Here is a 27,514-nt window from a genome sequence, read left to right as displayed (position 1 = left end):
AATGCATGGAAGCAGGAGGTCACCCAAAATCCCTCCCCAACCCTTTAACCTGTTCCGCTTACAGTCTAAAACAGATCAGCAGGGCCTCTGATTGGTTCCAGTTAAGCTTCAGTGCTTCTGGGTAACAGAGCCCGTCATGCCCAACACCCAAAGACAAATGATGAGTAGCTGCACAGTGCAAATGATCCACAGATGACCTTGGGACCTTGAGATAGACAGCAATTATTATAGTTATTTTTTATATAAAAAAATGTACCATGAAAAAGAGTATTTTGTATAATAATACTTGTATATACACCAAGAGTAGAAAATAGATTTACAGTAAGTTATAAAAGTGTCTGGAAAGAGAAAACTGGCATCCATCTAAGCAGATACAATTTGCTTGCATCAATAATCGCATTTCTTTGTGGGGTGTAATCTAATAGACTATCCAAAAAACAAAAAACATCCTGTGTTATATACTTTATCCAACCATTCCATCCTTTCCGATGTGGACGCCCCGCAGCTTCCCAGCACTCACGCCATGCTGGACTGTAGGCAATTATCTAAAAACAATTATCCTGCGTTGCCAGCTATTTAGACAATAACAGATCTGCGTATTGAGTCTGTTTCACTGGACAGTAAATCTATACTGCTGCACGAGCTGTACTCTAGTACTCTAAAGTACATCCAAATTTAATTCTCTAGTATTGTCCCTTGAGAAGATGCTGAGAGCAAACAAGCACCGAGCTGAGTTTTCATCACGTGTTCAGTTGGTACCGTCAACTATACATGTGCGAGGCATGATTTATAAGCTAGCATTAACTTTCCCAAACTCACAGGCGGTGCGGCAGCAGCATCTCCAGCAGCTAACATTACCTCTCGCTAGTGGCCTGAGACGCTGTGAGTTTAGCACCGAGTAAGGCGCTGTGTCACTACGCCAGGAAAGTAGTTCTTTGGTGTTAGCTCCTACAACAACAATGTTGCTTCAGCTTGGTTAATATGCAGGTCAACATGGCAATGAAACATTGTTGGCATTTTTTGTGGGTGTTTTTAGAGAGCCTCTTTTACATGCATTGTTAGCTGCCTCTTGCTAGTTGTTTTTATATCTGGTGGGTGTGCCCCCTGAGGGTAGTCACAATAAAGTGGTTGATATGATTGTTGCCTGGCGTGGCAACAGGTTGTTCGCCTGCCTGGTGGCAAAACAGCTCGTTGGTGGCCACTCTTCCTGTGGAATGAGACAATATTTGGGGCAAGACAATAGGTGATGGTGCAAACCTCCTCCTCATGAATGGCTTCTTTCACAACTCTTTCAAAGCAGCCGGCCCCCCCCAATGCAGAATTTCAACATTCCTGTCACCAAAGGAACGTTCCTTCTTTTTGAGATGCTAATGAACTGCTGGCTCTGGGCCCGGAATATGAAGTGGGCATTCACCTTTGTGAGCTACAGTACGTTATAAACAAGGGTGACTCTTGCAAGAAACCTTGCAGTTACGCTCAACTGATAAAACACGAGCTCTCGTACAGCAGATCACTATGAAATTCTCATTTCAACATGCTTTCTATTGAAGTTACCATGGCAACAAGGTGCCTGGGTGGTCCATTGTGGTATTGTGATACGTCTCAAACTGATTTTTTCATGCTTTAATATTTCACCTGCATGATGTTGTGGCCCCATGCAGCAGACACAGAGTGACCATAACCTACATCATAGCTCCGAGAAGGTCAAGTGAATGTCACTTTAAGCATAGCGATTTGGGACCAAACCTCTTTTTTGTTCCTCTGAGAGGAAAGCAAACTGAAGAGTTGTCTATCTGCTGTTTGGCTTAAAAGGTTAGAGGAGCTGCACTCTCGTCTCAACCATCTGCGCCGTGCCGCGCTACGGCCACATTAGGGATTCTTTAAACAGATGGTTTGAGGGCTGCGTTGGAAAATGTCAGGACAAATCTCCATCCCCTTAATTACTGTTTTGAGCCTCCCCTATTCTTAATCTGCATTCACGAAAACCAGCGGGGTTATTTTGGAACTTTTCACCCCTCCGCCCCATCATTCTCAGCAGACGCTCAGATTAATGAAAGCCAAAAGTAAGTGAGCCATGTATTGAATCCATCCTGCACTTTGACACTTCTTCTCTGTCCGTGTGTGGAGGACCAATGTGCTCATGTAGCAACAGCAGGAAACAAGTCGCCCTCTTGCATTGACCCAAGTATGGATGCTGAATGTCAAGCAGGGAGTCTCACGTATAGCCTTTTGCTTCACCTTCACCTTGCAGCCTGATAAGCCATGCAACTCCCTCCCTTCGAGAGCAGATTATAGAAGTTGGGATGTGATCATATAGACAGATGTGGAAGAAGAAATTACATGAATCTGGCCCGGGAGTGCACATTAACATTTCATGCCTTGTGCGTTGGCTTGAAGCTGGGATGAGGGAAAGGAAAAAGATGCAACAAAGGCAGTTTCAGGATGGAGTCCATGCTGAGGTAGGAGCAAGAGGACTAATAATTGGTAGACCAAGACAGGGGAGGGAAAAGTGATGGGAATTCTAGAGGCCCATGACTGAACATTGGTCAAGTATTTTTTGACAACCACCATTTGGACTAGTATCAAATTGTAGGCCTTAGTTTTGCCTCTAAAGACTAATTTTGCACTGAGCAGCACAGTTCAGGAATTGATTCTACTTACTTTCAACACAACAGGACTGGAAAAGTGAGTGTCCCGGCAGCCCCTTTCACACAGGAGTTATGCTGGCTCTGCTACTTCCCCTGAAGGTGGAATTTTGTCCAAATGACATCATCCCTGTTCTGTGGCGGTGCAGTTTACACAGAACGGCGAACTGGAAAAAAGCGAAACGAGTCATGACTTTCAAAGAGGCTACTGGCAGTGACATGTGATGAGGTTCATGGCTGGTGAGGCACTGGCTCCTTTTCACAAATTGTGCTTTTACGTACTTCTTAGTCACATTTATTCATTTTTATTAACTGGAAAACATGTGTGGTCTTACCTTTTATCTGTATATGAAGTGCATGCGCCCTATCCTTCTCCATTCAAGGTTCTGATTTTCTTTGTTGTAAAAGTCTGATGACCTTCTGATGAGCCTGGATATGTAATTCAGATACAAGATACAAATATCTTTATTGCATTTAAGTTTCTGCTCTCCAGCTGGTGCAAAAATAAAAAACCCTCTGGGTTTTCCTCTCTATGGAGGGCAGTGACAAGAACCTTTTAGCTCACGCACTCACGGCCTGTATAAAGTCGTGATGTATAACAAACGTTTCTGCAATGTTATTTCATTGGCGACGTGCTGACAAACTGAAACTGGCAGGCACCAAGACCCATGTCAGTGCAATCCCCGAGTGCACTCAGATGGTAGGCTGGGAGGAGACACACGCAGCAGCCTCATCTTAGGTTTCTTCCCTGTGTTTGGTCAGGGAATGTGAAAATTCAGAGATTTTGACTTAAGAAAATGTTAAAAACGATTTGACTCATACAGAAAATACATTTATAATTCAGCTCAATGAGGAATTTATTTATTTTTCTCATCATGACAGGTGAAGCAGAGCCTTACCTGCCTCCCCTGATCGTATGTCACTGACGACTGGTGACCATTGATTGGTGGACAGTCAGTAGCGATCACGTGCCATGTGCAGTGGTTCATACATTCAAACCAACTGTAACTCATAGTGGAAACGTGACTAACAGTCAAGCATTACTCCTTAAGAAAAATATCAAATCTCAACGCAATATAAGTTTAGTTGTTTTTTTTTTACCCGTGAACCATGTAGTTTTTGTGTAGTTCTAACAGACTTAACAAGAAAAGCCTAATGAGAACTTCCATGGTGGAGTTAAGTGGCTTCAAAAGCATCATCAATCTGGAAAAAGTATCTTACTCTTGCCTATGCATACTCCATTAGGCTGACATTCAGATACAGATGAGGAGAAGCTTTTATGTCCAAGAAAAATGGGGGTGGGAACTATCATAATCCTTGCTTTTCCCTAATGGACGAACGGCATGTGAGACATGTATTATCTGAGCCAGCAAGCTCATATTAATCTGCAGTATGTGTCCTAAATGACATTATTTTTCTAAGGGACTTCCACATGGGTTAATTCTCACAGGAAATGAAACAACTACAAAAAAATAATGAAAAGCAGCAAAAGCGTGTGAAGCATAGCTTAATTCCGCCCATAACGGTTCGACCACAGAACACAACTCGCCTGGTAGTTTGTTTCAATCATTTTTCATTAAAAGTTTCAAACCATATGGGAGGACTTCTTTTTTTAATTAAGCCATAGAAAATACACAAAATGTGGAATACAATGTTAAACACTGCGGATGTGTGAGGGGTGTCTACATGGGAGATTTTTCAACTGGAACCTGAATAAGAGGATGGCACATATTAGTGAGCAGCTTATTCCCAGCCCCTATCGCCCCCCCCTCCCCCCAACCCATCCAAATGATTAAAAAAAAAAAAAAAAAGACGACACACAATAAAAACATAAGAAAAAAAGAGAAAACACTGAGAGGTTGAATGTATCATCCATTAGAGGGGTCAAGGAAATAAATGAAAGCAAAGTGCTTGGAGGGGGTGGCAAACAGTGTGACATTTCCCCCCCTCCCCTTGCTATAAAAAGACAGGTGCAGAAAGTCTCTTGTTTTTTTCTCTCCTCTGCAAATCATCAAACAACTTTTTTTTTTAATTTTTTTGTAGTCTGCAATAAACATTTTCTCGGAAATACATAGTTTCTTAGTCGACTAAAAACGGTCTCCATCAGTCACAGACGCGTCAAGTTTCTGTTCTTTCTTTTGAATAGTCTCTGTGAAAATATAGTTTAGAACAGTCTTCTCTTCATGTCTGTCCACGGCAGCAGTAAACAAAGTGAGCCCGGGGGATCCGACAGGTCATGTTGTGTGTATGTGTGTCAGCTCTTTTCAAGTGTGTGAAGTAAAGTAAATCTTTGCAGAAGTTCGGTGTCTTCGTACGGTTGTGTACATGGGGGGGGGAGGGTTTCACACTTCAGTCTGGAAGTCACCCTCGGATGAGTCTGGTGTGTTTGCAGAGGACGAGTCCCAGTTCTTATTGTGCAGCTCCATGCGGTCTTTCTGCTCCCCCGGCACAATGGACAGCTCAGGGGTCATGGTCTTGAAGCTGTCCCACGAGGTTCGGTCGTCCGGGGTTGACTTGTCCTGATTGGGGTGGGGGCGGGAGATGAAGGGGGCAAAAACAAATAGAGGCATGTAAGGTAACGTCACAAATAATAGAAAGAGACGGACGTGTGTATTATCTGGGGAGAGAACCTCACATTTTGGATCACTTTTATCTGGATTATTAACAGCACTACAATGGTGGAAAAAAAGGCTGACAAGGAAGGAACAGAAACATTTAGTTGATCAAATGCATTTTGTACACACCATCTGTTTCGCCACATTTATTTGGAAGGGAAAAGCAAGCGGGCAACTGTCCAGCTTCCTTTGAGACTCAAGGACCCCCAAAGGCACCATTGTGTGGGCTACAAATGTCTGTCATTTAAATGCCAGTATGGATTAAATTTGTAAATATAAACAATATTTTTCAAGGTAGTCACCACAAATATGATTAACTAGAGCAGCGGTGGTTTGCTACGCATTGGTGATGGGTTTCGCCAGTCGCAGTCGTTTGTCGCCTCCCGTGTGTGGCGCCCATGATACTCCGGAGTGAGTAACGGTCCAGAAAATATGGTACTAACTTCCACTATGCATCGAACAAAGCATTTTGCAATATTTTGATGTGCGAATAAGAAAAATACGAGGTAGAGAGGACTCGCCACATTGACCCACATATAGGAAAGAAAAAAGTCCGAAAAAGACCAGAGTTGTCCAGAAACGTGCCAAGCAACAAAGAAGGGCTTGTGATGCTCATTTTAAGATAACGGTGATCACTGAAGCAGAGTCATGAAACAACTGTTGAGCAACTAAGAAATATATTTTTTAAATAACCATATTTTTTAATCTTCCTTTTGTCTTAGATTTTTCCCAAAATGGGTCTTGAAAAAGAAGGGTCGTATTATATCCAGGGTCATCTTACATTTGGGTCAATACAGTATTTGTCATCATTAACTCATTCAATACCAAAGACATATTTATATGTGTTTTTAAACCCAAACGCCCAATCCCGAAAGGCAAAAAAAAGGTGATGACGCAACTGCACACAAATGGATGTCACTTTTAGAGCAGTTTTAAGCCATAATAATGGCCACAAGGTGGCAGCAGTGCATTTGATAAGAGCTCGACATAGATCATTTGCATGAAAAAACACACTGGACATCAAGGAGGAAGTGGAAGAGCATGGAGGAATGTAGCGTGCAGAAGGTTACGCATTGTAGGGTAATTTTAACGTGTGCACGCACACATGCACGCACACGCACACACAGTTTAGTTCCAAGTGTGAAAATTTTAAACAGTTCATGGTGTTATATTTGGAACTAAATTGTCATTTTGATGTAAAACAACCCTTTTTTGTGTCGTTTATGTTGTGGTATAGTTGTTTAGATATTTGAGCTGTCATAAAAGCAAAAAAAATGCATCAAAGCAAAAGTTATGCTTGGAGTGTATCTTTTCACAAAAAGCTGATTTTCTCCCTGTTTTAGTTGGAAACTGATATTTTCCTGAAACCTACCTATGTTCTACTGCTGATTACTAAAGAACGTAAGAGTGTAATCTGTCTTCTGGTAGGTTCCATGTTGAAATAGCCATAGAACGCAATATTCTGAGTGCCTTGAAAAATCAGTCCAAATCGTCTAAGATGAAAAACGGCTGGGATTGAAGGAGTTACTTGCAATACATATACTTGGATATCTGTTGGGAAACATATAAATGTGATGACTCTGATCGATGTTACACTTTCATTTTCTCATTGTATGATTATGCAAAAGCCAGTGGCACACCTTCTGGGCAGGCGCAGTACTGCTACGAACCATCAACGCAAGTGTGTCCAGTGTGGCAACATATACACAGCTTTCCCTGAAGTTGTTTAATCTCACAATTTCTTAAAAAAAAAGGACAAATATGCAAAATTGTTGTCAACTATTCACAGTGTAAGCACCAAGCCTCCTTTGCCACCCACTTCCCAATCATTAGCACTTGACGTGGACTGATCACAGCATGAAAGCCACCAGGCTGCAGGTCTGTGATCACCGCATGCGATCTGCACGTGTGCCCGCCTCCCTTCACACACGCATGTAAAATGCATGTTGAGGGATTAACAAAGGACGGCATTAGAGGTAACGTGATGCATGACATAAGGGCCATTATTCAAATGTCATTCGTTATCATGCGGAGGTAATGATTTGCAGATTTGTGCTTCATGGACGTGGGGGACCGCTGTGCGAGATGCTTCTTACTTAAAATGAGCATTTGTGATGATGGACCGTGCAACGGAATACATTTTGAGCTGGATTTACATGTAGGAAAATCTTCATGTGTTCATCTTTAAAGAGCGCATCCAAGCATCAAGCTCTTTCTTACACCTGGATAACTTCCGTTTAGCCCACTTATTCTCGGGAACATTAGCACAATTCGCTCTTAATCCCGGTCTATACTGTCACCTGAGACACACAAAAAAACACAACTCACGGATCTGCAGTGACACAGAACTACACCCCCTGGCAGCGTGATGATGATCGCCAGAGCTCGAGGGGGCAATATCTGCCTTATTATCATTCTCACGGCGTCACATTCCGACAGTTGGCAAAATGAATACAAAAGGCATAATCTGGGAGCCAATTTGCATGCTAACTGCTGGCGAAGGAGCGTTTTGTAATGCAGGGGTGTGCGTAATGCAGCAGTTAAGCCCCAATTCTATCCCCGGGAGAGCAGGCTAACGCGATTGTGTTGCTTCTGCATGTCTATCCGTTGCCTGTCGCCATCTTTGCAGGCCTCTGTTCCTCCATGCCCAAAAGCGCCAGCTCATCCCATTTTTCCCCCCCCTTCCAATCTACGTCTCTGCCAGAAACCCCTCTACTTACACTGGATGAGTTCTTTTCACCTCCAGCAGACGAAATGCTCCATCGCTTTTCCCTCTGTGGCGATGAAAAGGGAGGAGGCGTACAAGGAGAGGCGACCAGAGAGAGGGGGGAAAAAAAATCAAAGTCACTGACAACTCTGCCCAGGAATAAACAACATTGTCCTTGCACCTTGTGCAGGTGAGCAAGCAGTTACTCTCTCTGTCTTTTTCAAGCCGTCTCTCTTTTGCCCTCATCATGACACTCAAACATGAATAGAAACACAATGCTTTTCCATTTAAAATAGCATCTGAAAACCAAAATAGAATAAAACCATGCATGGGAGTGCTGCATTGTTATGCCACCTACACTACCTGTAGTATTACTGATTGTATTATGTTAGTTTTTTGTCTCCTTTAGGGGTGTTACGTGCATGGGAAAAAGATAAACCCATGAATGGATGACACACCTCTCTATTTTTTGTATTTTTTATAGTAAAAAAAATAAAACAATAAGTAGAGTATAGTATATAAACGTGTCATTTATATGTAAGTTAATTGTATGTAAGTTAACTCTGTTTCTTAATTAACTTTAATATTTCAAATAGTTAAACCAGCGGTGCGCAAACTTTTTCCATTGAGGGTAACATAGTGAAAAATGAAAGGATGCAAGGGCCACTTTGATATTTTGTAAAGCAACACATGTAGATACAGTATACTAAGAAAGTATATTTCAAGAAAAAACTGCATCACAGCTCTGTGATATAGGTCAAAAAGTACTGTACATTACTACTATGAACTAAGGTCTCTGCTGCCCTCCATTTTTACTGTTTTTTTTTTTTTAATTTTTAAAATATTAGTTTGGGACGTATACATATTTTTTTTCTTTAATATTTCAATTATGCTGCTAAAATGACTGAATTTTTCCTCATAATATTAAGAGTTTACTTGTAAAACTGCATATTTTTTTCTCATTACAATACAAGATTTTTCTCTTAATATTTGTACTTTATTCTTGTCAATTTTCTGCTGTTTTTTCCCCCAAATAGTTCAACTTCCATCTTATAATTTTTTCCCCTCATAATTATGACTTTAATTCCATAATATTTTGACTTTATTTTTACAATATAACTTTCCGCAACCTAATTTTCCAAAAATTACAACTTTATTTGTTGTTTTGTTTCTCATATTATAACTTTAAAGTGTATATATCTTTTTTCTTTAATATTACATTTTTATGCTATTAATATGACATTATTTTTCTTCATAATGACATTATTCTTGTGAAATTACTACTTTTTTTTTTGCTTATTAAATTATATTTTCGGAAAGTGCCGTGGGCCAATAAAAAAACATACACTGTCCACAAATGGCCCGCGGCTCGCACTTTGGACACCTTAGATTATTTTTATTTGTTTTCCACATGTTAATGTCATTGCATGGTGGGACCATTCGGTCATCTGACTGTATTGGTCAGTTTAAAATGCATTCATCTCAATGACAACAATAAAGCAAATCCAAAACTGAGAGGTTGTTCAATTCGGTGCCGATTCAAAATTGGCTCTGACAAAGGTTTTGTTAATTTATTCATTTTGTAGCGGGGAACAACAACTACAATGGTACATCATCAGCTTTTAAGTGACCGCTGCTAAACCAGGATGATTGACATTTGTGTGATAAATCCTAAAGTGGCCATTTATGCCAATGTTTTACTCTGAGTTCCCACTAGAGATAATCATCCCAACTGATGCTTCAAAATATCATTTTTTACTCTCAGTGGCCATTTGTGAACACCACTCATCCGCGTCTTGTCTGAAAAGATTTAGTCACTGTGTAAGGCTTCCTCCTAGTCTAAAAGCCCACTTCCTTTCTGATTGGCCAATTTCTAGAAGCCTGCCCGGCTGTACTTAAAAGCATGTTGTGAGGCAGATAAAGACACCCAGGACTTGCTAAGTCATCTTGACATAAAAATGGTAGAGGAAATATAATTCAGTCAGACCTGTTGACTCTATAGAATGTATCACCCTAGAATCATTTGCAAAAAAAAAAAGTCAAAAAATGATTTCTTCCCAAGGAGTCTGAGCTTTCTGTCACTCACTGGTTATGCAAGATAGCGAACAGCAGAAGAGGAGTTACGATGTTAATTTGAAGATAATGGTCTTATATTGTGGGTCATCGTATACAATGGAGCCTTGGTCAGCGTCATTAATCCATTCCAGAAGTTCCGACTCTAACCGAGTACATTTTTCATATAAGCAATCATGCAAATCCAATGACCGTAATTTCCAGAGTGTAAGACGTTACTTAGCGGCAAATTTATGGCTGAATTCTAATCTTGTGACTTCCCCTTGACTTCAGAAGTACTACTAATCGTTAAAATACTGTGCTGCGCACGAGTCAGGGAGGAAACGGAAGCTCTTTATTTGGCAGGAGCCAATCATGAGCTCTCAGTGAAGACACGATGAGCTTGTCAACCCAAGGAAGTCATTACTCAACATAACAGTCTGACTCACGGTGTCATCTTACAAAGAACGCTAAACTCATCACACAGCAATTTAACACTCAAAAGGTAGCAAGGAAATATACAATACAAGTACCAATATAAGTTCAAATTAAAAAGCAACAATTTTAACGTTTTCCCATAATGCATTTCGTCCAAGTAAAGCATTTCCGCAGGGGGGCGCTGCGATGATGTCAGCATCCCTGTGGGCTCCTCTGGTGGACAATGGCAGCATTGCAGCGCCCCGGCAACCAACCATCCATTTTCTATGCTGCTTCCAGTTTCCGGTTCCAGTTTCCATGCTAATAGCAAAGGCTAAGGGGTTGCTAACAGGGACTCACGCAGTGTATTAATTACACAACTGGACGCGGCATAGTGTACGCTAAACGGGAAATGGGCGTAAAACTGTTGAGTACATTTTTGACTAGGGATGTCCGATATTGGCTTTTTTGACGATATAACATGACGACATTGTCCAACTCTCCGATATCAACCAATACCAATACCGATATGTGGAACATCACATATCTTCTGTCGTGGAATGAACACATTGTGGTAACCCACAATATTGATTCATGTGATGGGTCATGAGGTTGTCGTAGCCACTTCGCTGTTGCTAAAGAGTTGTTGAGTTGAGTGAAGAGTAAACCAATTGGCGCCACCTATCTGGACTCCTGTCTCGTTGTGAATTGCATCTCCACATTTGCTGACCCTCGACGTGGGTAAAAATGTCGACTGACAACAGTGACAACAGCAAGGTTGTACCGGCGCCGCTACAAGCTAACGTCGGTGCTACAGTAGAGCCCATAGGCCTATCTATATCCAGCAGTTTTTTAAAATCCATTTTCATTATAGGGAAAAGCCTGGTATCTACCGATATTCCATTTTTATGCCAATATCGGACCGATAATATCGGTGGGCCGATATTATCGCTATCATACAGCCCTATTTTTGACTAAACCAAAACATACGCTAAACGGGCGTACGCTAGCTGAGGTTCCACTGGATGTAGGTAAATATTGTTTCTGTGCTTTTCCAGTGGACAGCGATGATATTTACTGTTGATCTTAACTGCATTTTCCTCCAGGATCAAAGCCAGCCTAAACATTATAAAATGTTTAAGACGCTGCATAATAATTCCTGTGCTGCAGTAATCACAGGTTTGGAAAAATGTGAGCCGGTTATTTTTGCTAAACTGACAAGGACAACATTTCTATATTAAAAATAAAGCAAATACAAAACACTTCTTGTGTTTGTTGTTGCTCTAATGGAAGTGTCTGAATCATTCTCAGTCAAGTCTGGAAATCAATTGAATTGCTAGAGTGGCTGGAAGCTAACATTCACGTCCAAGCGCAGTTCCCATTGTCGGGTATTCACCTGACAGGAGCAGGTATCAGACATTATCATATGAAGAGAAAATAAAAGCAGTATTTTTAGGATCAGATTCATTGTTTCACTTTAGTCGTCAGTGTTGGTTGACAGGTTGGACTCACTCAAGACTTTTCTTTTGGTCACCAGAATAAAGGGCTTTCTGTTTCACTCTCATTACCATTCAAAGCGTCACTCCCAAACTGAATAATTGATACCCAAAAGCACAGCCGGTGTGAAATCCACTTCTGTAAAGGAGTTGCTCACCCGGGGATTCGTTCACAAATACCATACCTCCACAACGTCAATCATCTTCACCACAAGAAGCACCATAAAAAGCTATAGAATGTATTAATACGGCAGCACAACAATCAAAAAGATAAATACAAGCACTGGACTAACACATAGGAAGTGACTTAGCAGACAAACTCAACTATTTTCTACAAAGCAAGGCAGGGAACGATGCTACTGCACAAACATCTAAAGGTCATCTTTCTAGAGAGGTCTCTGACAGTTTTTGGATGAGGAAGCCCACCCGATGTCACTTGGCGTGTGGGGTGTGAATTAGTCTTTGTGAGATGATGTGGACGGAGGGTGTGTGATGGGTTAGCGGGTTAGACTTTACCTTTGTTGACTTGGATGCCCATGGTTCTGCTGACTGTCTGGCTACACTCAAACTGAGACGTGACAACACGCAACACAAAGACCCCCCATCAGCCAACAAAGGACATGAAACGGGGAAAAAGCAAAAGAAAAATCAATCAAGGCAAAATATAGCAAAGAAAAATACACAGGGTGTGTCATGTAAAACAAACTTAAATGACAGTAATGCATGATTAAACAAACAAATAACATAAAATAATGCAAAGGCAGAGTGAATGGATACCAGAATTCATATTTTTTAGCAAGAGCGGTCACTGCGATAGCCGTCTTTAGCGTCGTTTGAAGAAACGGCCGCAAAGAGGCCCTTCAGAAGGAGCCAAATTAGGAGAATGTAGGGCGAATACATTCCATTAGTAAAACACATTGCAAACAAATGAGCAATCAGACGCACACACGCTGTCGGGGCCTGTGTAATGAGAGGCGATGTGATCCACAGCCAGGGACGCAACACTGAAAACAGCCCCGCGCGACCCCAACCAACCCCCCCACAATAGTCAATCGCCTCTTTTTTTTTTTTTAAAGTGGCCCAAAGACACTAAGTGAGCCAAAATAGCTTGATGCTTATAAGTGGGGTGTTCAAAACTTTTCCACCGAGGGCCAACGTCCTGAAAAATGAAAGGATGCGAGGGCCACTGATATTTTGTAAAGCAGTAGATAGGATAAGAAGTTACTGTATATAAATTTTTCCAGAAAAAAATACATCTCAGCTTTGTGATATAGTTGAAAAAGTCTGTTATTAGTAACGGGAATGGTTGAATTTATTTGAACATGCATGCAAGTTACATTAGAATACATCACATAATACCATTCACTGTTCCACGTGTCCAAAAGGAGTAAGAATAAGCAAAGCTTATTTAATCCTACCCCCCATCTGTTGCACATCAATTGCTATACATTTATAGTATGAGCTGTCTTTGCTGGGGGGTTTTCCCCATTATTATTATTATTATTATTATTGTTTTAATTTTCCAAATATTTCTTTCTCAAAATACAGTATTCCAGCTTAAAAAAAAACATTTTTTTCTTTAATAGTTCAACATTATGCTCATTGACTGACATTATTTTTCCTCCTAATACTACGAGCTTATTCTCATAAAATTTTGCCTTTGTTTCTCGTTAGAATAAAAACAAATTCTCTTCATATCTTGGCTTAGGTAAATTTCAGGTAAGTTTTCTTCTCACAAAATCACGACTTTACTCCGATATTTTGACTTTATTCTTGTCACATTATGTTTTCCCCAACCCAATTTTCCAAAAAGACAACTTCATCCTTTGTTTTTAATATATATTCTGAAGAAAATTGCATCTTTTTGCGTTGACAGTTCAACTCTGTGCTAGTAAAATTATCACAATGCGAATTATTTTTCCTCGTAAAATTGCAACTTTTTTGTTGTTAGAATAGGACATTTTTCCCTTAATATTTTGACTTTATTCTCGTAAAATTTCTGTAACTTTTTCCATAACCTCATTATCCAAAAATTCCAACTTCATTCATTGTTTTGTTTCTCATAATTTTACAACTCTTTTCTTTTATAGTTCAACTTTAAATTGACGTTATTCTTGTGAAATGATGACTCTTTTCTTGTTAGATTACAACTGTTTGTCTTAATATTTTGACTTTATTCCTGTAAAATTACATCTGTTTGTTCCTTTTTCTTTAATTAATGTGCTGCGTGCCAATAAAAAAAAAAAAATACTCCCCCGGCTGCACTTTGGACACCCCTGGTCTATACGCTCTTTTCTTGGCAAATGTGTATGTCAGGGTGTAAGCAGCACAGTGCACTCAACACAGAGGAGGGGGGTATTAATTAGAAAGAAGCTGACGAGAGGAAAAATTAATCAATTAAGGCCTCAAATGAGTTCAGAAGGAAGACAACGTGATAGAAAATGTCAAACTGCGAGCTGGGCAAACAGACGAATGGAAATTGGAGAAAATGGAAGCAGAGGAGGACTTTCTTGATTGCTTGGATGTAAAATTAAAGCCCCTTCAGCTTAATACCAGCAAATTGATTATCGGGACCCACAGCGTTTTAAGTGCACACAAATTGGCTCTCACTGAATCCACAGAAGAAGAAAAAAAATGGTTCTTTGTCATTTGGAACGCTCCATCTTCATTTTATATGAGACATGACCACAGCATACACATTACCCTAACTAAACGTTCCTACAGTTGCCAAAAGCCATCAATTACAGTCGCCGTGGTTAAGTATAGATGCATAAAACCAACACCCCGAGTCTGGCCTCTTTTACGACACAGCCTAATGGAAGGATCTCCGCCACAATACACGTCTGTGCTGACAATGGCCCCCGCATTGGGATTTCATGTCACATCACTATCATACAAACTCAAATGCTGCTGCGATAAAGCAGGAAAGAACATAAAAAAAAAGAAAAAAGTTTCTCTAGTCTCTGCCTCCATTCATTTGCATTCTGCACTGCCGCTCTGCATCTATCTGCGGAGGGAAGCCAAGCACACTTCATTTAATCAAGAACACAGCGGGCGACAGGAGGGAAATATACACCTTTTGAGAGGCACAAAATGCCTCAGCCATCCCATTATGCAGGGCAAACTCTTCCTCTCGCACACAGCATCCATCCTACACAAGTACGGCATCGTTGGGCACCACATGCAAATATGTTATGACCCCTCTGGACCCTGTAGAGACATAAGGGCTACTCTGGTTATGACCGCCGAGAAGCGCTTGTACATCTGAACAACAGTGCCTGTGTATTCCATGCTGTGCATCCCGTCTCTCGCTAACCTCTCTGACTCCACGTGTATGCTTTCTCCATTATGGATGGCACAGTTAAAATGCACTCCATGCCTCTGCGAGCCACATGGGCCCCTGATGCATCCACTGTACTCAAAACAATGCAATTTACTTCCTTTCCAGTCCTTGTGATCGTCTACACGCAAAAGTCAAGCTTTGGTTTTCTCCTTGTTTTAGTCAGGAACTGATATTTTCCTGAAACTTACCTATGTTCTACTACTGACTGCTAAAGAACGGAAAAAGGTAGAAACTTTTTTTTCCTGATGAAAGACAGGAGTCTAATCTTTCTTTTGGTAGGTTCCATGTTCGTAGAGCCATACAACACAATGTTCAGTGTGCCTAAAAAGAGCAGTCAAAATTGCTGATTTAGTACATTTTCAAACTGCTAAAATAATGCATAAAGTTAACAATAACTTGTTACCCAAAAGAGTCATATCGTATTAAGTGGAATAATATCACATGGAATACAGGAAGTGAATAATATGTACTGCACAGGATGTGGAACGGATCAAATAAGCTTTGCTTCTTCCTACTCCTTTTGGACCTGTGGAACTGTGAAATGATTCATGAGATGTATTCCATTGTAACCTGGATGCATGTTCAAATAAAATTCAACCAAACCAAAATCATCTCAAATGGCCGCGACTGAAGGGGTTGAATTTTGAAAAATGGCTGGGATTGAATGACTTAAATGAGCATAGCCTAACCTAATAATATACAGATCCACGCTTCCATTTTCTATACCGCTTGTCCTCACTAGGGTCGTGGGTATGCTGGAGCCTATCCCAGCTGTCTGCGGGCGAGAGGCGGGGTACACGTCAGCCAATCGCAGGGCACATATAGACAAACAACCATTCACTCTCACATTCACACCAATGGTCAATTTAGAGCCTCCAATTAACCAAGCTTGCATATTTTTGTGGGAGGAAGCGGAAGTACCAGGAGAGAACATGCAAGCTCCACACAAAGATGGCCCAACGAAGATACGAAACCACCATCTCATAACTGTGAGGCTAATATGCTAACCACTAGGCCACCATGCGGCCCTGTGTGCAGATCAATTCTGAACAAATATAATTTTTTTCCCAATAGAGTGATTTTTTTTCCCATTATATGACTCATGCATGTAATGCTAAAAAATAAGGATGAGGACTTTGTTTACTCTTTTTCTCAGAAACCACTGAACTGAACAGAAAAGCCCAAATGATTGATTTTCATCATTGGGGTTAATGGGTAGCGTTGTGACGAAGTGTCTTGTCTGGCTTCCTACAGGTTCGTTTCATTTGCACTAATTGAGTGTAACAGTGACTCATTACTTCTTTCTGGTAAATATTAGGATGAACCAAACAGACGGCAAAAAAACCCATAAGGGTTTAGGATGGAGAGCTATGAGGAAAGACAAGAAAAGCAGAGCTGGAGAGATTGAAGATGTGCGATGGTACTTGTAATGCCCCCAGACTACGTTAAGCTCGGTGCACTTAGATGGAAAATTGGATAAGATGGGGAAGTGGAAATATGTGTCCACGCCTCAGTCTGTCTCTGTGGGACATTTTCTGGTATCCACTCATCTCCTCCACAAAGTCAGCACAGGGATCCAACCTTACCACAAGAGGTAAAATGGATCGGGTCTCCTTAACCCCATAAGCCTTTGTGATATTTCAGAGAGGCTCATCAGCAGCCATACACACCACCTTGTGTTTAGCCCTGTTTGGTGGCAATGGCCTAGTTTATGACCTGAATATAACGCTTTATGAGGTGATTATGAGCCTGTTTGAATGGGTCATTGTCTTTATGATTTATTGCTAAGTTATAGTGGTAAGGAGGCTTTAATTCAGGCTTGGGAGAAGACGCAAAGGCTTCGTGGTTTGGTCACGCCACGCAGACAGAAGCCACAGCAATAAAACAAAAACAGCAACAAAGATATCTCAGCATTTTAAGTGATTGTTTTTTCCCCAGCATCAGATCACAATACAAATGTATTCATCAGATTAATGTGTTTTCACAAATAGTGGCCATCCCGTGTATTAGTCACTGTGTGCGACTCACAAGGCAATAAACACTCCCCTCAAATAGACCCGTCCTTTATTGCTCATCCAAACAGAAGCACCTACCGAGAGATGTAAACGTGTCTCTTCCTGGAGACCCTCCAAATGTTAAAGATGATCTCATTTTATGCTGAAATTACCATTCTAGGTGACAGTTGCTCCACACAACATTGTAGACCGACCAACTGTTGTGTGTTGCCATGATTAGCTTCTGTCATTTGCCAATAAAAATAACTAACTAACTAAAATTTCACCAGATGTACTTTACATTGTAATACATTGGTAATATTGCATTATTTTAAGGATACCTCTACCCATCTGTATTTGTGTACAGTAACCCCTCACCACTTTGTGTTTTTCAAAATATATTAATAAATCATGCTGTTTTGTGGTTAAATACAGTCTATTATTCATCAAAAATATGCATATTTAAACAAATTGTACATATTTTTGCCGAAATTAACCATTTTACAGCATACAAATGGCTAAATGAACTATAATACAAATATAAGGCATTCAGGAGATGCATTCAAAGACGTAGCATTCTACACTGGTCACTAGGTGTCATGTTCGGTAAGACACACCAGCAACAGACTTGATCACCGGAACAACAGGCTTTTATTGTAGGTTTGAATTATCTCGCAACCGGCGCAACAATCCCTAACAAGAGGTGCTGTTGTGGCCGTAGACCACACCTAGCGAAAACTCAACTCTAAAGCCCCGACGACATTTCCTGTCTGCCCCCCAGTCATCGCCTCTCTATCACCGGAACACATGTACAGCAACACACACAAGCACGAGTCTTATTTATGTCTTCAATGGCTAATTTTCTCTTGTTATGTCTACTGCATTGGGTAATAGGAGTGCAAAAGTGACTATAGGTGTGTTAATTCATGTCTAGAAAGCTCTAATTACGTTAAAAACGTATTTAGAAGGCCGCAAAGAGGTTTTCTATGCTCCAATATTAGATTTATAAACAAGGAATCCTACTTTGAGGAAATTCACTTATCATAGTCGGGTCATTTAACCGTGATAAACAAGGACTTGGCCACTATTTGTGGAAATATGGTGTATGTTTTCAAAGAAGATGATAAGAGGAAGCCACACTTATACAGTATTTGCTAGACATTAAAATCAGAATCACAAGGGCACAACGCTGTGACATGCACACTACTGCCACACGTCAACACACTACTGGGGAAGCATGTACATGTATACATTTAGAAGCACTTCACTATGAGGCACAAGTCACAGGTATATTTACAGTATTTTGGTACCCTTCACAACATTTGAAAATGGAAATGCACAAAAACTGCATTTTAAGGAGGTTGGTGAACAGATACACTGCACGCCCAGAGACAAACTATGAGATGGGGTGAACTGTGTACCACCAACAAGATCTACTGTAGAGTGACTCAGAAGGGGCTCTACTGTACAAGGTTTATGCAGGGTTTTAGCGTGTCTTACGTTGACTTTCTTTGTAAACCAGTGACGCTCTGCGCACGAGCGACGGCTCTGTGTTGTGCCTTGGCGGAGGGGGAGGGGGAACCTGTTTTAGAGAAGGTTAAAAGGGTGTTTAGGTTTTGGTTTACAGTCGTGTTTAAAGAGGCACAGAGGGTCAGGGGGTTCACTTTTGAGGCCATTACCTGCAGTAGCTAATCATGAGAAAAGGAGAGAGAGAGTCCAGTCACGTGACCGGTTCTGAGAAAGCTTTAACAGGTAATAAATGAGCCGTCTGACATTAAGGAGGAGTTTCAACTTTTATGGTGTGTTAGGTGTCCATCAGCGAAGAATTAGCCTGCAATGCAATGCAATTATGTTTCCCACTAAATCGCACGTAGACGATGTTGAAACCATTGACACGACCTGTCGCATGGCAAAGGAAGGAGGCGATTAAAGTTAATCTGAAATGATTATATCATTACTCATGCTGTAATTGTCTCTTAAATGGAGATGACACACGGCTCTCAGACAAAAGGCAGACAAACACAACAAACAACACAGATCCCAACAAAGACACGGGCAATCTACTACGTGTACAGACACACACGCTTCTCATCTCCATAATTACTGTATAGTCAGCATGTCCGTGTCTAGGGGTGACTCTCCGAGTGAGTTGTTGACAACGGCAGAGATAAATTCAAGCTGGGTCCTGTCAAAGGCCTGACACTGATAGCATTAGCCGTGTAATTATTCACAGTTAAGTGAACTGCCCACTTTCTTTTGCCATAATGGATATAGATGAGTATGTCATATGTATGTATAGTAAGCCGGGCTTTAATTTTATGATTCATACGGCATCACCCATCGCTAAATCACAGCTGATGTGAGCAATGATAAAATCTTTTTTTGCAGAGAATATGAAAATAAATGCCTCAACTCTAAACCCTGATTGCTTTGAAATTCTGGTGTGATATAACTTATTCATTGCAGCACATTTGGGGAGTCCTGCTGGAATTTATATGTGCAGTCATGGGCTGCATTCACACTTGTGGTTCGGTGCTCTGGTGAGGACAAGAAAAACAAGAAAAACATACTTGGTGCGCACTTTGCTTTCACATTGGTACAGTGGAACCTCGTCTTTTTTTATCCGTTCCAAAAGGTCAGACGACGACCAACACGTACGAAAACCGAATACATTTTTCCCATAAGAAATAATGTAAATCCTCTTAATCGGTTCCAAACACACATAAATAATAACGAAAACACATTAGAAAGGGCATAATTATAGTTTCATATGCAGAAACCAAAGAGAAATATGTATAAATGAGGAATGAACAGGATAAACAGACATTCAACATCACCTTTATTGAAGACTTGTTAGTGATGAGTTGAGGTAGGTGTGGAGGTAACGGAAGAGTCGCAGGCAGTCCCTTACAAACTTAACTTGAACTTTATTGTCAACTTCAGCAGCAGCTACAATCACCATTACACACGCTGGCTTGCACACACAGGTCACCATCTATTAAATGTCTCCATTGTTATGTGTGGAACCACTCTCCTTGCGACCAGTGTTCACTAAGGAACCTTGACATTACAATCCTGTTAGAACTGACGCTACCTTTTTACTTTGCCACCACTTCTTTCTTGAATTAAATAGTGTTTCTCACCTTCAAAGTTCTGGCACTTGCAACTTTTTGCACCTGTATTTAATTTTAAAAACAGAAGCACATATCCCTCTAAGACTTATAAATATGCTAAGGGAGGAAGGATACATGTACGAGTTCTCCATCGTTGTGAACAAATGAACCGACCCCACACACACAATACAGATGATTAAAGGATTTCGTGTCCGGAATCTGTTTATCGTTTCCCACCTCAACAAGAACCACTATCCAATCTTTACAGAGACTGAGTCGCTAATGTGTGGGTACTCGATTCCGCCGACTAGTTTGATTGGCGCACTGTTTGGCCGTACGAAAATTGAGACATATTTTTAGCAATACTTTTCGTCAGAAAACAAAATCCTACAAAAACTGTGGCATACAAACAGCAAGGTTCCACTGTATTCCCTACGCGCTCGAGTCCACGGACTAGTTTGTTCAGAACACTGTTTGTCCGTACTAAAACCAAGACATATTTTCAGCAATCATTTCTGTAGAAAAACAAATCCTACAAAAACCGGGTCATGCAAGTTCCAAATGTATTCACTCTGTACTCGATTCCGCGAACTAGTTTGGTGCACTGTTTGGCCATACAAAAACCAAGACATATTTTCAGCAATGGTTTTCGCCAAAAAAACAAATCCTGTGAAAACCGGGGTGGATAAAAACCGAGGTTCCACTGAGTTTACTCCACACTCGATTCCGCAGACTAGTTTTTTAGGCGCACTGTTTGGCTGCATGAAAACCGAGGCATATTTTTAGCAATAATTTTTGCCAAAAAAGGAATCCTGTGAAAACCGCAGCAGAGTTCATTTGCAAGTGGACAGATACGCACCTCCAAAGTGGTCTTGGTGCACACCAGGGTTCTGATTACCGTGTTCTTGACCTAATGAACCGAACCAGCAGAGCAGAGTTCCTTTAAACGGAACCAAAATGCACTCACAGTTACACGAGAAACGTTTTTGTAACCTATGCTCATTTTACTAAGAACATGCTGTCTGAAGGTGCACTATTAGCATAATGCAAATGAACCTGCTAATATGCGTATGTTGTCTTTGCTAGCAGCCTGCCATTTTTCTTGTCCGTTATGAGATATTTGCTCGAATAATAAATGGCTGGTCGGCCAGAACTTGTAACAGTCTTTATCATGATGTTGAACAAATCAGAGAGTGAAGGAAAACGCGCCGCATTTCCTTGTGTGGGTGCATGGCATAGCCAATATGAGATCTGTCAGCCTCCATTCCTCCACCGGTGGTGCAAAATGAATGTGAAGCAGCCCAGGGAAAGTACACCTATGGAGAGCTGCCTTAGTCTCCATCGGCTGCGCCCTCCACAGATGAGAGGAGAGTGAGCATGCATGTTTAATTCTTAATGAAACTGTCCCTCTGAAGGTTAGCGCACAGTGAGCCGGCACTGGCTTTCATCTGCTGCTAATGGTCTTTTAATGAGTCAAAGACACCTCGGTATTGTGCGCTCATCGGCGCCCACCCGAGAGGACCCCTGTGCACGCACACACACACACACACACACACCCACACACTTACACACACAAAATACACTAACAATGGATTCTATTACAGACACATTAACTAATTGGACACAGAGACAAAGCGACTTTGGGAAAGGCACACGTGTTGTCTTCTTTGTCAAAATGAATGTGCAAGGGAGTTTAAATTGAACTATCTTTATATTCCTTAACAAATTATTAAATATTTTGAGCAGTGTTAACCACAAGGAGAAATTAATTCAGTTCAGGCCAATTAAAGTTGGTGCAAATGGGATTTAAAAAACTTAGTTTGGTTGTGCTAAGGAGTGCGGGCATGCATTAGTAATGGCAATTAATATACAGTATACTGTATACACACAGTGTCTTACTTAGAGCAAATATTTTTTCCCTGTTTCCTTGGAGGAAATGCACCGTAATGAAGGCATTCACTTTCCAAATATAAATGGGTACTTTTCCCTGACAAAAAAGGTTTATTATACATGCGAACCAGTAGGTGGCGCCAAACTGGTCTCTCTCCTGAAGAGACCTGGAGGGATGTAGCCGCAACAGAGACCCTCGAAAAAGGTGGTGTAAAAGTTGGTCAAGTTCTCAAACAACAGAGGAGTTGTGATGCTAATTTTGATCAATGATGCAGTCAAAGAACAAAAATGGGTCAAAAAAGAGGGGTCGTCCTATATTTAGGGTTGTCTCACATGGACGTCAACATGGTACACATTTAAACTATTTTTGAAGCTGTATTTAAACCAATTTAACCATTGTAAAGGTCTCAGATTGGGGTTGTGAGACTGGATTAGTGCGGGGGGTGGGGTGGGGGGGTGGTGGTGGGGGGGGGGTCCCATCCTGCTTTTTAGGCAGGCAAGTCTTACCTTGAATGTGGACATGGCTGGGTCCCTGCTATACCTGTCTATGGTGTGGAACTTGGAAGAGTGGTTGAGCTCATGGTACAGCTCAGAGTGTCTTTTGCGAGTGTGCATCACTTTCTGGAAGGGAAGAAAGGAAGGGGGACACCAAAAAATGAACCAAAGAGAAACCAAAATAAGATGGATCGGAAAACAGGGGGAAGGTGGGCGACTGGGGGGCAGGCATGAGGGTTTGGTTGGGGAGGACGTGGGCACAAGGCTGAGGGGGCTGCAGTGATGCCGGTCGTTAGAGGGGTTAGAGATGGCTGATGCTCTTACCTCTTCAATGGTCTTAAAGTGTTTGGCAGCGTGCCTTTAGGCAAGTCAATGCTGAGCTCATATCATTGGTGTGGTTCATTTGGGATTTCACTCATCTCATGTTTAGTTTTTACTTCTTATTTTTATATTTTTAACTTTAGTCCTACATCTTAACTCAGAAATGTGTCGTACTTGAAATGAATGTACCGAAAATACCGTTGATGAGAAAAAAAACAAATAAAGCACATAACATGTTACCACTATTTCCTAACCTTGTTCATGGATTTCATTTGTCACCAATAATAGTTAGTAGCTTTCCACACACCATACGTACTCTCTACACATCTTCTACATATATTGTGAATTTCCAGTCTTTAAAACAGCATAACAATTGCTCAATGTGCTGTTAAACAATTGTGTTGCGCTGAAGTCGATTGTTGATTGACAGTCATGCAGCAATTGGAAGCAAATTGAGTGCACTTCTTGACTGCAACCAGCAGAGGCGCTGTTGGTTCAGTCTTAACTTGTGCAATCGAAGAGATAAATCCACTTCAACTCCGCTGAATTATTATCTGAATTATTCACGTCAATAAGACACTTGGAGTTCAGTACAGCAACAGCGTCTTCTATAGGTGTCCAAACATTTTCCACCAAGGGCCGCCGACTGCACCATCAAAGGATGTGTGATATTTTTCATTCAGCAAAAAACAGGCTAAAAAGACTATATTTATATTTAATATGAAAACTCTGTCAGCTTTGTGTTATAAGTTATGTAGCGTATTATTATTATTAGTCATTCCCTTGCCCCCCCATTGTTTAATTTTTAGAATGTGCCGCAGGCTAAAGTCTGTAAATTAAAACAAAAAAACAGAGAGGCTAAAACAAACCAAAAGTCAGTATGCTAAGAAGTTTGATATATATTTAAAGAAAAAACAGCCTGTATGTCACCCTTGTGTTACACGTAACAAAACATTTATTATTTTTAATATTAGAAGAAGTAGTATCATCACATTTTTCTTGTAATATTACACCTTAAAAACGTTTTTTTTTTTGAGCACTGGTAATACAGTATGTCAGTCAAAACAGCTACGTAACGTTCATTAGGATATACAGTTCATGTATTACATCAAGTTAGCATTTGCTATCAAACATTACCGATGTACTGAAGAACTGAAAATGATTATGAAAAAGACAACGCAGCCGAAGTCAAGGCAACATATTAAAAAGGTTTCAGCAATGGGCACATTTTCCAATTCATCATGAAATAATAGTTTATGAAGCGAACGTGTGGAAAACACTGATTTCTGTAGTGGAGTTCATGATGCGAAGCAAAGCCATCAAACTACACACTTTTTTCAGGATACAATTAGCCGCTACAAGTGAACATAGAACTTTTGTTATAGACATAAACATCTTACCGATGAGTTAGTTTATCTCTGATCAAATTAATAAAGATGGAAGTTGCATCTCCGAGTGTAGCTTGAAACACCGAGGGGGAGCAAGAGCGAATCAGGAGGGGAGCTAAATGTCAGCTGACTGACATCATATAACAAAGTGACGTTTACGCGATCGACCCACGCTACCTTCTAAAGGTAGCTCGCGATCGATGCAATGGGTTCTCCTGTTCTATACCACTGAAAGTATTTCAGAACAACAATTGATTACGTGAACGGTGATATAGAAATGTAGTCAACTGTCCTCCTTTATGAAAATGACAACACAAATATAGGTAGGTATATATAATATGTATATATAATATATATATAATATTATTTACATATTATTATATAATTATTTTTTTTGCAAATGAATGGAAAGACTGGAGATTCACAAGAAACCCAGGCCATTCTAAAGAGAACACGACTACACACAGACACACAGCCAAACCACGTTGCTCCAACAACAACAAAAAAAAAACAGCCAGTCAACTACACGCAGTGACCCAAAACTCAACTACGAGTGTTCATTCAGACGCATGAAACAATCTTCTTGCTGTTTCTTTAACCACGACCCCCACAGCTATACATGGCAGCATAATTTCTCTTAATTGTACAAGACAGTGGGTTGTGTTTGCCATCATGTTGTCATTTATCACCACGGTAATTGGCTGAGGCAGAAATAAGGGCATTTGTTGGAGAAACAGCACACTACAAAGAGGCAGGTCTGACACCGTTATTTGCGCTCCATGCAGGGGAGGGGGTTAAGCGATGCTCCTGGATGTGCACTATTCAAGTCCTGGCAGAAGCACAAAAAAATAAAGCAAAGACAGGCAGATGGCAGGGTGTGACGTCCAAGAGCTTACCTCAAAGTCCAGCTCAGAGTATCGTACTCTTTTCCTCTGGAAGAGGAGGAGGGGTGAGGGGGAGAGAAGAAAGCATCAATGTCCGTCCCTCTGCTAGTATTGATCTGTCGCTCTGACTCTCACCTTGGTGTCATTTAGCTAAAGAGCAGAGAGCTGAAATATTCTGGCTTCCCAGCATGAGAGGAATATTCTTCCAGTTCACAAGGAAGAAAAGGCTAATTTTTCTGTCTATTTCAACATAATGAGATTAGTGAAGTCTAATAGCCCAGAATTAGCGAGCGGAATGATATTTTCCTCGGCTTACACAGCCTCAAATACAACCACAGTATCATCAGCATAAATCATTCTTTCAGCTATTTCCACAGAACTTGTAGGACTTAAAAGAAAGCTCCAGCAAACATACAAAAACATCTTTTTTAATCCTCTAATCGTGTTTAAACTCCTCCACTCTCCTCAACTCTACAGCTAAGTGCGGCGCACACCGAGCCGCCAATTTAGCAGCTGTTTCCAACTCATCTGGCCCTGACATTGAATGGCGCCGCGTTCCATCTCCCACTTTGAGCACGTGCCGTCTGCCAAATTTGCATTTGGCACCGAGCTCAGCTTCCCCCCGCGGTGAGTTAAAAGCTGTGTTTACTCTGTGAAAGGGCAGAGTTGCTGATCTAATGCAACGGCAGCCAAGTTTTTTTTTTTTCTCCTTCCAAAGTAAAGAGTTAATCAAACTTACCGTCATCCTATGGAGAAACACTTACCTTCCACAATAGCCCTCGGATTGGGTTCAGTTAGCAATACGGTAAGCATGCAAATGTGCCGTATATTGCATGTTTTGGTGAAACATATTCTCACAGAAATTTAGTAAACAATTTAAGCACAGCAGGGGTGTCCAAACTTTTCCCACCGAGGGCCACATACTGAAAAATGAAAAGACGTAAGGGCCACGTTGATATTTTGGAAAGCAACACATTTGTCAAACACTTGAACATTCTTCTCAAATAATATTCCCATAATATTAGAACTTGTTCCCCAACATTTTCCAAAAATTAAAACTTGATTTTGTTTTGTTTGTTTCTCATAGGATTATGACTTAAAAAAAAAAACAACAATTGTTTTTCTTTAATATTTTGTTACGTTATTTTTCCTCATAATATTATATTATTTTCTTCACAATATCACAATATTACGATGTTATATACAACCTTTTCTTGTTAGATTACAACTTTTTTGTCTTAATATTGTGACTTTATTCTTATAAAATTACTGCAGATTTTTCTATTTTTGCTGTTTTTTTTAGTTTTCTTGGTAAATTATATTTTTATTTATGCTGCGGTGCCACACTTTGGACACCCTTACAGCAACGCTACACAAAACCATCCCATATTTCACAGCGATGGCATTCTGTGCATTTGATGCTACTAAATTCCTGTGAGAAGAATAACCAGGCATAAAGCCGATCATACAATATTATGGTGGGAGTAATGTACTATTAAGATGGTTCAGGTGGTAGAAGTGGGAGTGGGAATCACAGCATCATATGATCAAGAGAAAGGTGATGACAAAAAACACCTCACTAGGTTTCCAATGTAAGATGATGTGCTACACTTTTTACAACTGTTCAAATGTACAAATCAACAGTGAAATGAACTTGCTGAGTAATAAAGTATATGGTCACATTTCCATGTTTGGACTGCATTAGTGTGATGTGGAGCCCTGCAAAGCAGGTGTGCTTAAGATGTAAAAATGGTTCAAATCTACGCAAAGTGAAGCCTCTCCACTGAGGGGAAAAGTGTCCTTTTCATCTTTTTAACCAGCCGTATGAGTCAGTGTGTGATGTGTGTGAGTGGTGTGTTTCTGTAACACTGTATGGATGAAGATGTTTTCAACGGGGTGTTTCCTTGGATTGTGACTCACTGAGACACTTAAGCACACCAAAATGCTGTCATCATCTTTAAAAAAACAAAAAAAGTAATATACTGCTCAAAGAGAAAATGAGAAATGTTATGTTATGTTATTATTATTATTATTATATGTAACCGATGCAAGACTTACGTTAGTAAACCTCACTCACTAAACCTTAAAAGTCGCGCTGGATGTCGAGTTGACAGTGCGGGCTTTTAGCTCAATGGCTAGCGCTCTTGACTCTCA

General features: G+C 40.6%; 1 protein-coding gene across 16 annotated transcripts in view; it reads right to left on the bottom strand.

Moving 5' to 3' along the window:
• Nucleotides 1-271: 271 nt before the first annotated feature.
• adgrb2 (adhesion G protein-coupled receptor B2) overlaps nucleotides 272-27,514 on the bottom strand; it is a 468,300-nt gene continuing 441,057 nt past the window's right edge. For 8 of the 16 annotated variants that reach the window (XM_054763627.1, XM_054763613.1, XM_054763614.1 and 5 more), the window contains 4 exons: nucleotides 25,373-25,408; nucleotides 22,780-22,893; nucleotides 7,981-8,034; nucleotides 273-5,164 (listed from right to left, as the gene is read on the bottom strand). In XM_054763627.1, the coding sequence (XP_054619602.1) occupies nucleotides 4,988-5,164; nucleotides 7,981-8,034; nucleotides 22,780-22,893; nucleotides 25,373-25,408 (381 nt within the window). In that variant the 3' untranslated portion in view covers nucleotides 273-4,987. Of the gene's footprint in view, nucleotides 5,165-7,980; nucleotides 8,035-12,448; nucleotides 12,501-22,779; nucleotides 22,894-25,372; nucleotides 25,409-27,514 lie in introns of all 16 variants that reach the window. The other 8 variants (XM_054763620.1, XM_054763619.1, XM_054763626.1 and 5 more) reach the window with 8 other exon arrangements.

The sequence above is a fragment of the Dunckerocampus dactyliophorus genome, chromosome 20, assembly GCF_027744805.1.
Source record: "Dunckerocampus dactyliophorus isolate RoL2022-P2 chromosome 20, RoL_Ddac_1.1, whole genome shotgun sequence".
Taxonomy (NCBI): Eukaryota; Metazoa; Chordata; class Actinopteri; order Syngnathiformes; family Syngnathidae; genus Dunckerocampus; species Dunckerocampus dactyliophorus.
The sequence above is the reverse complement of the archived record's forward strand: the minus strand, read 5'-3'. Positions and strand labels throughout refer to the sequence as shown.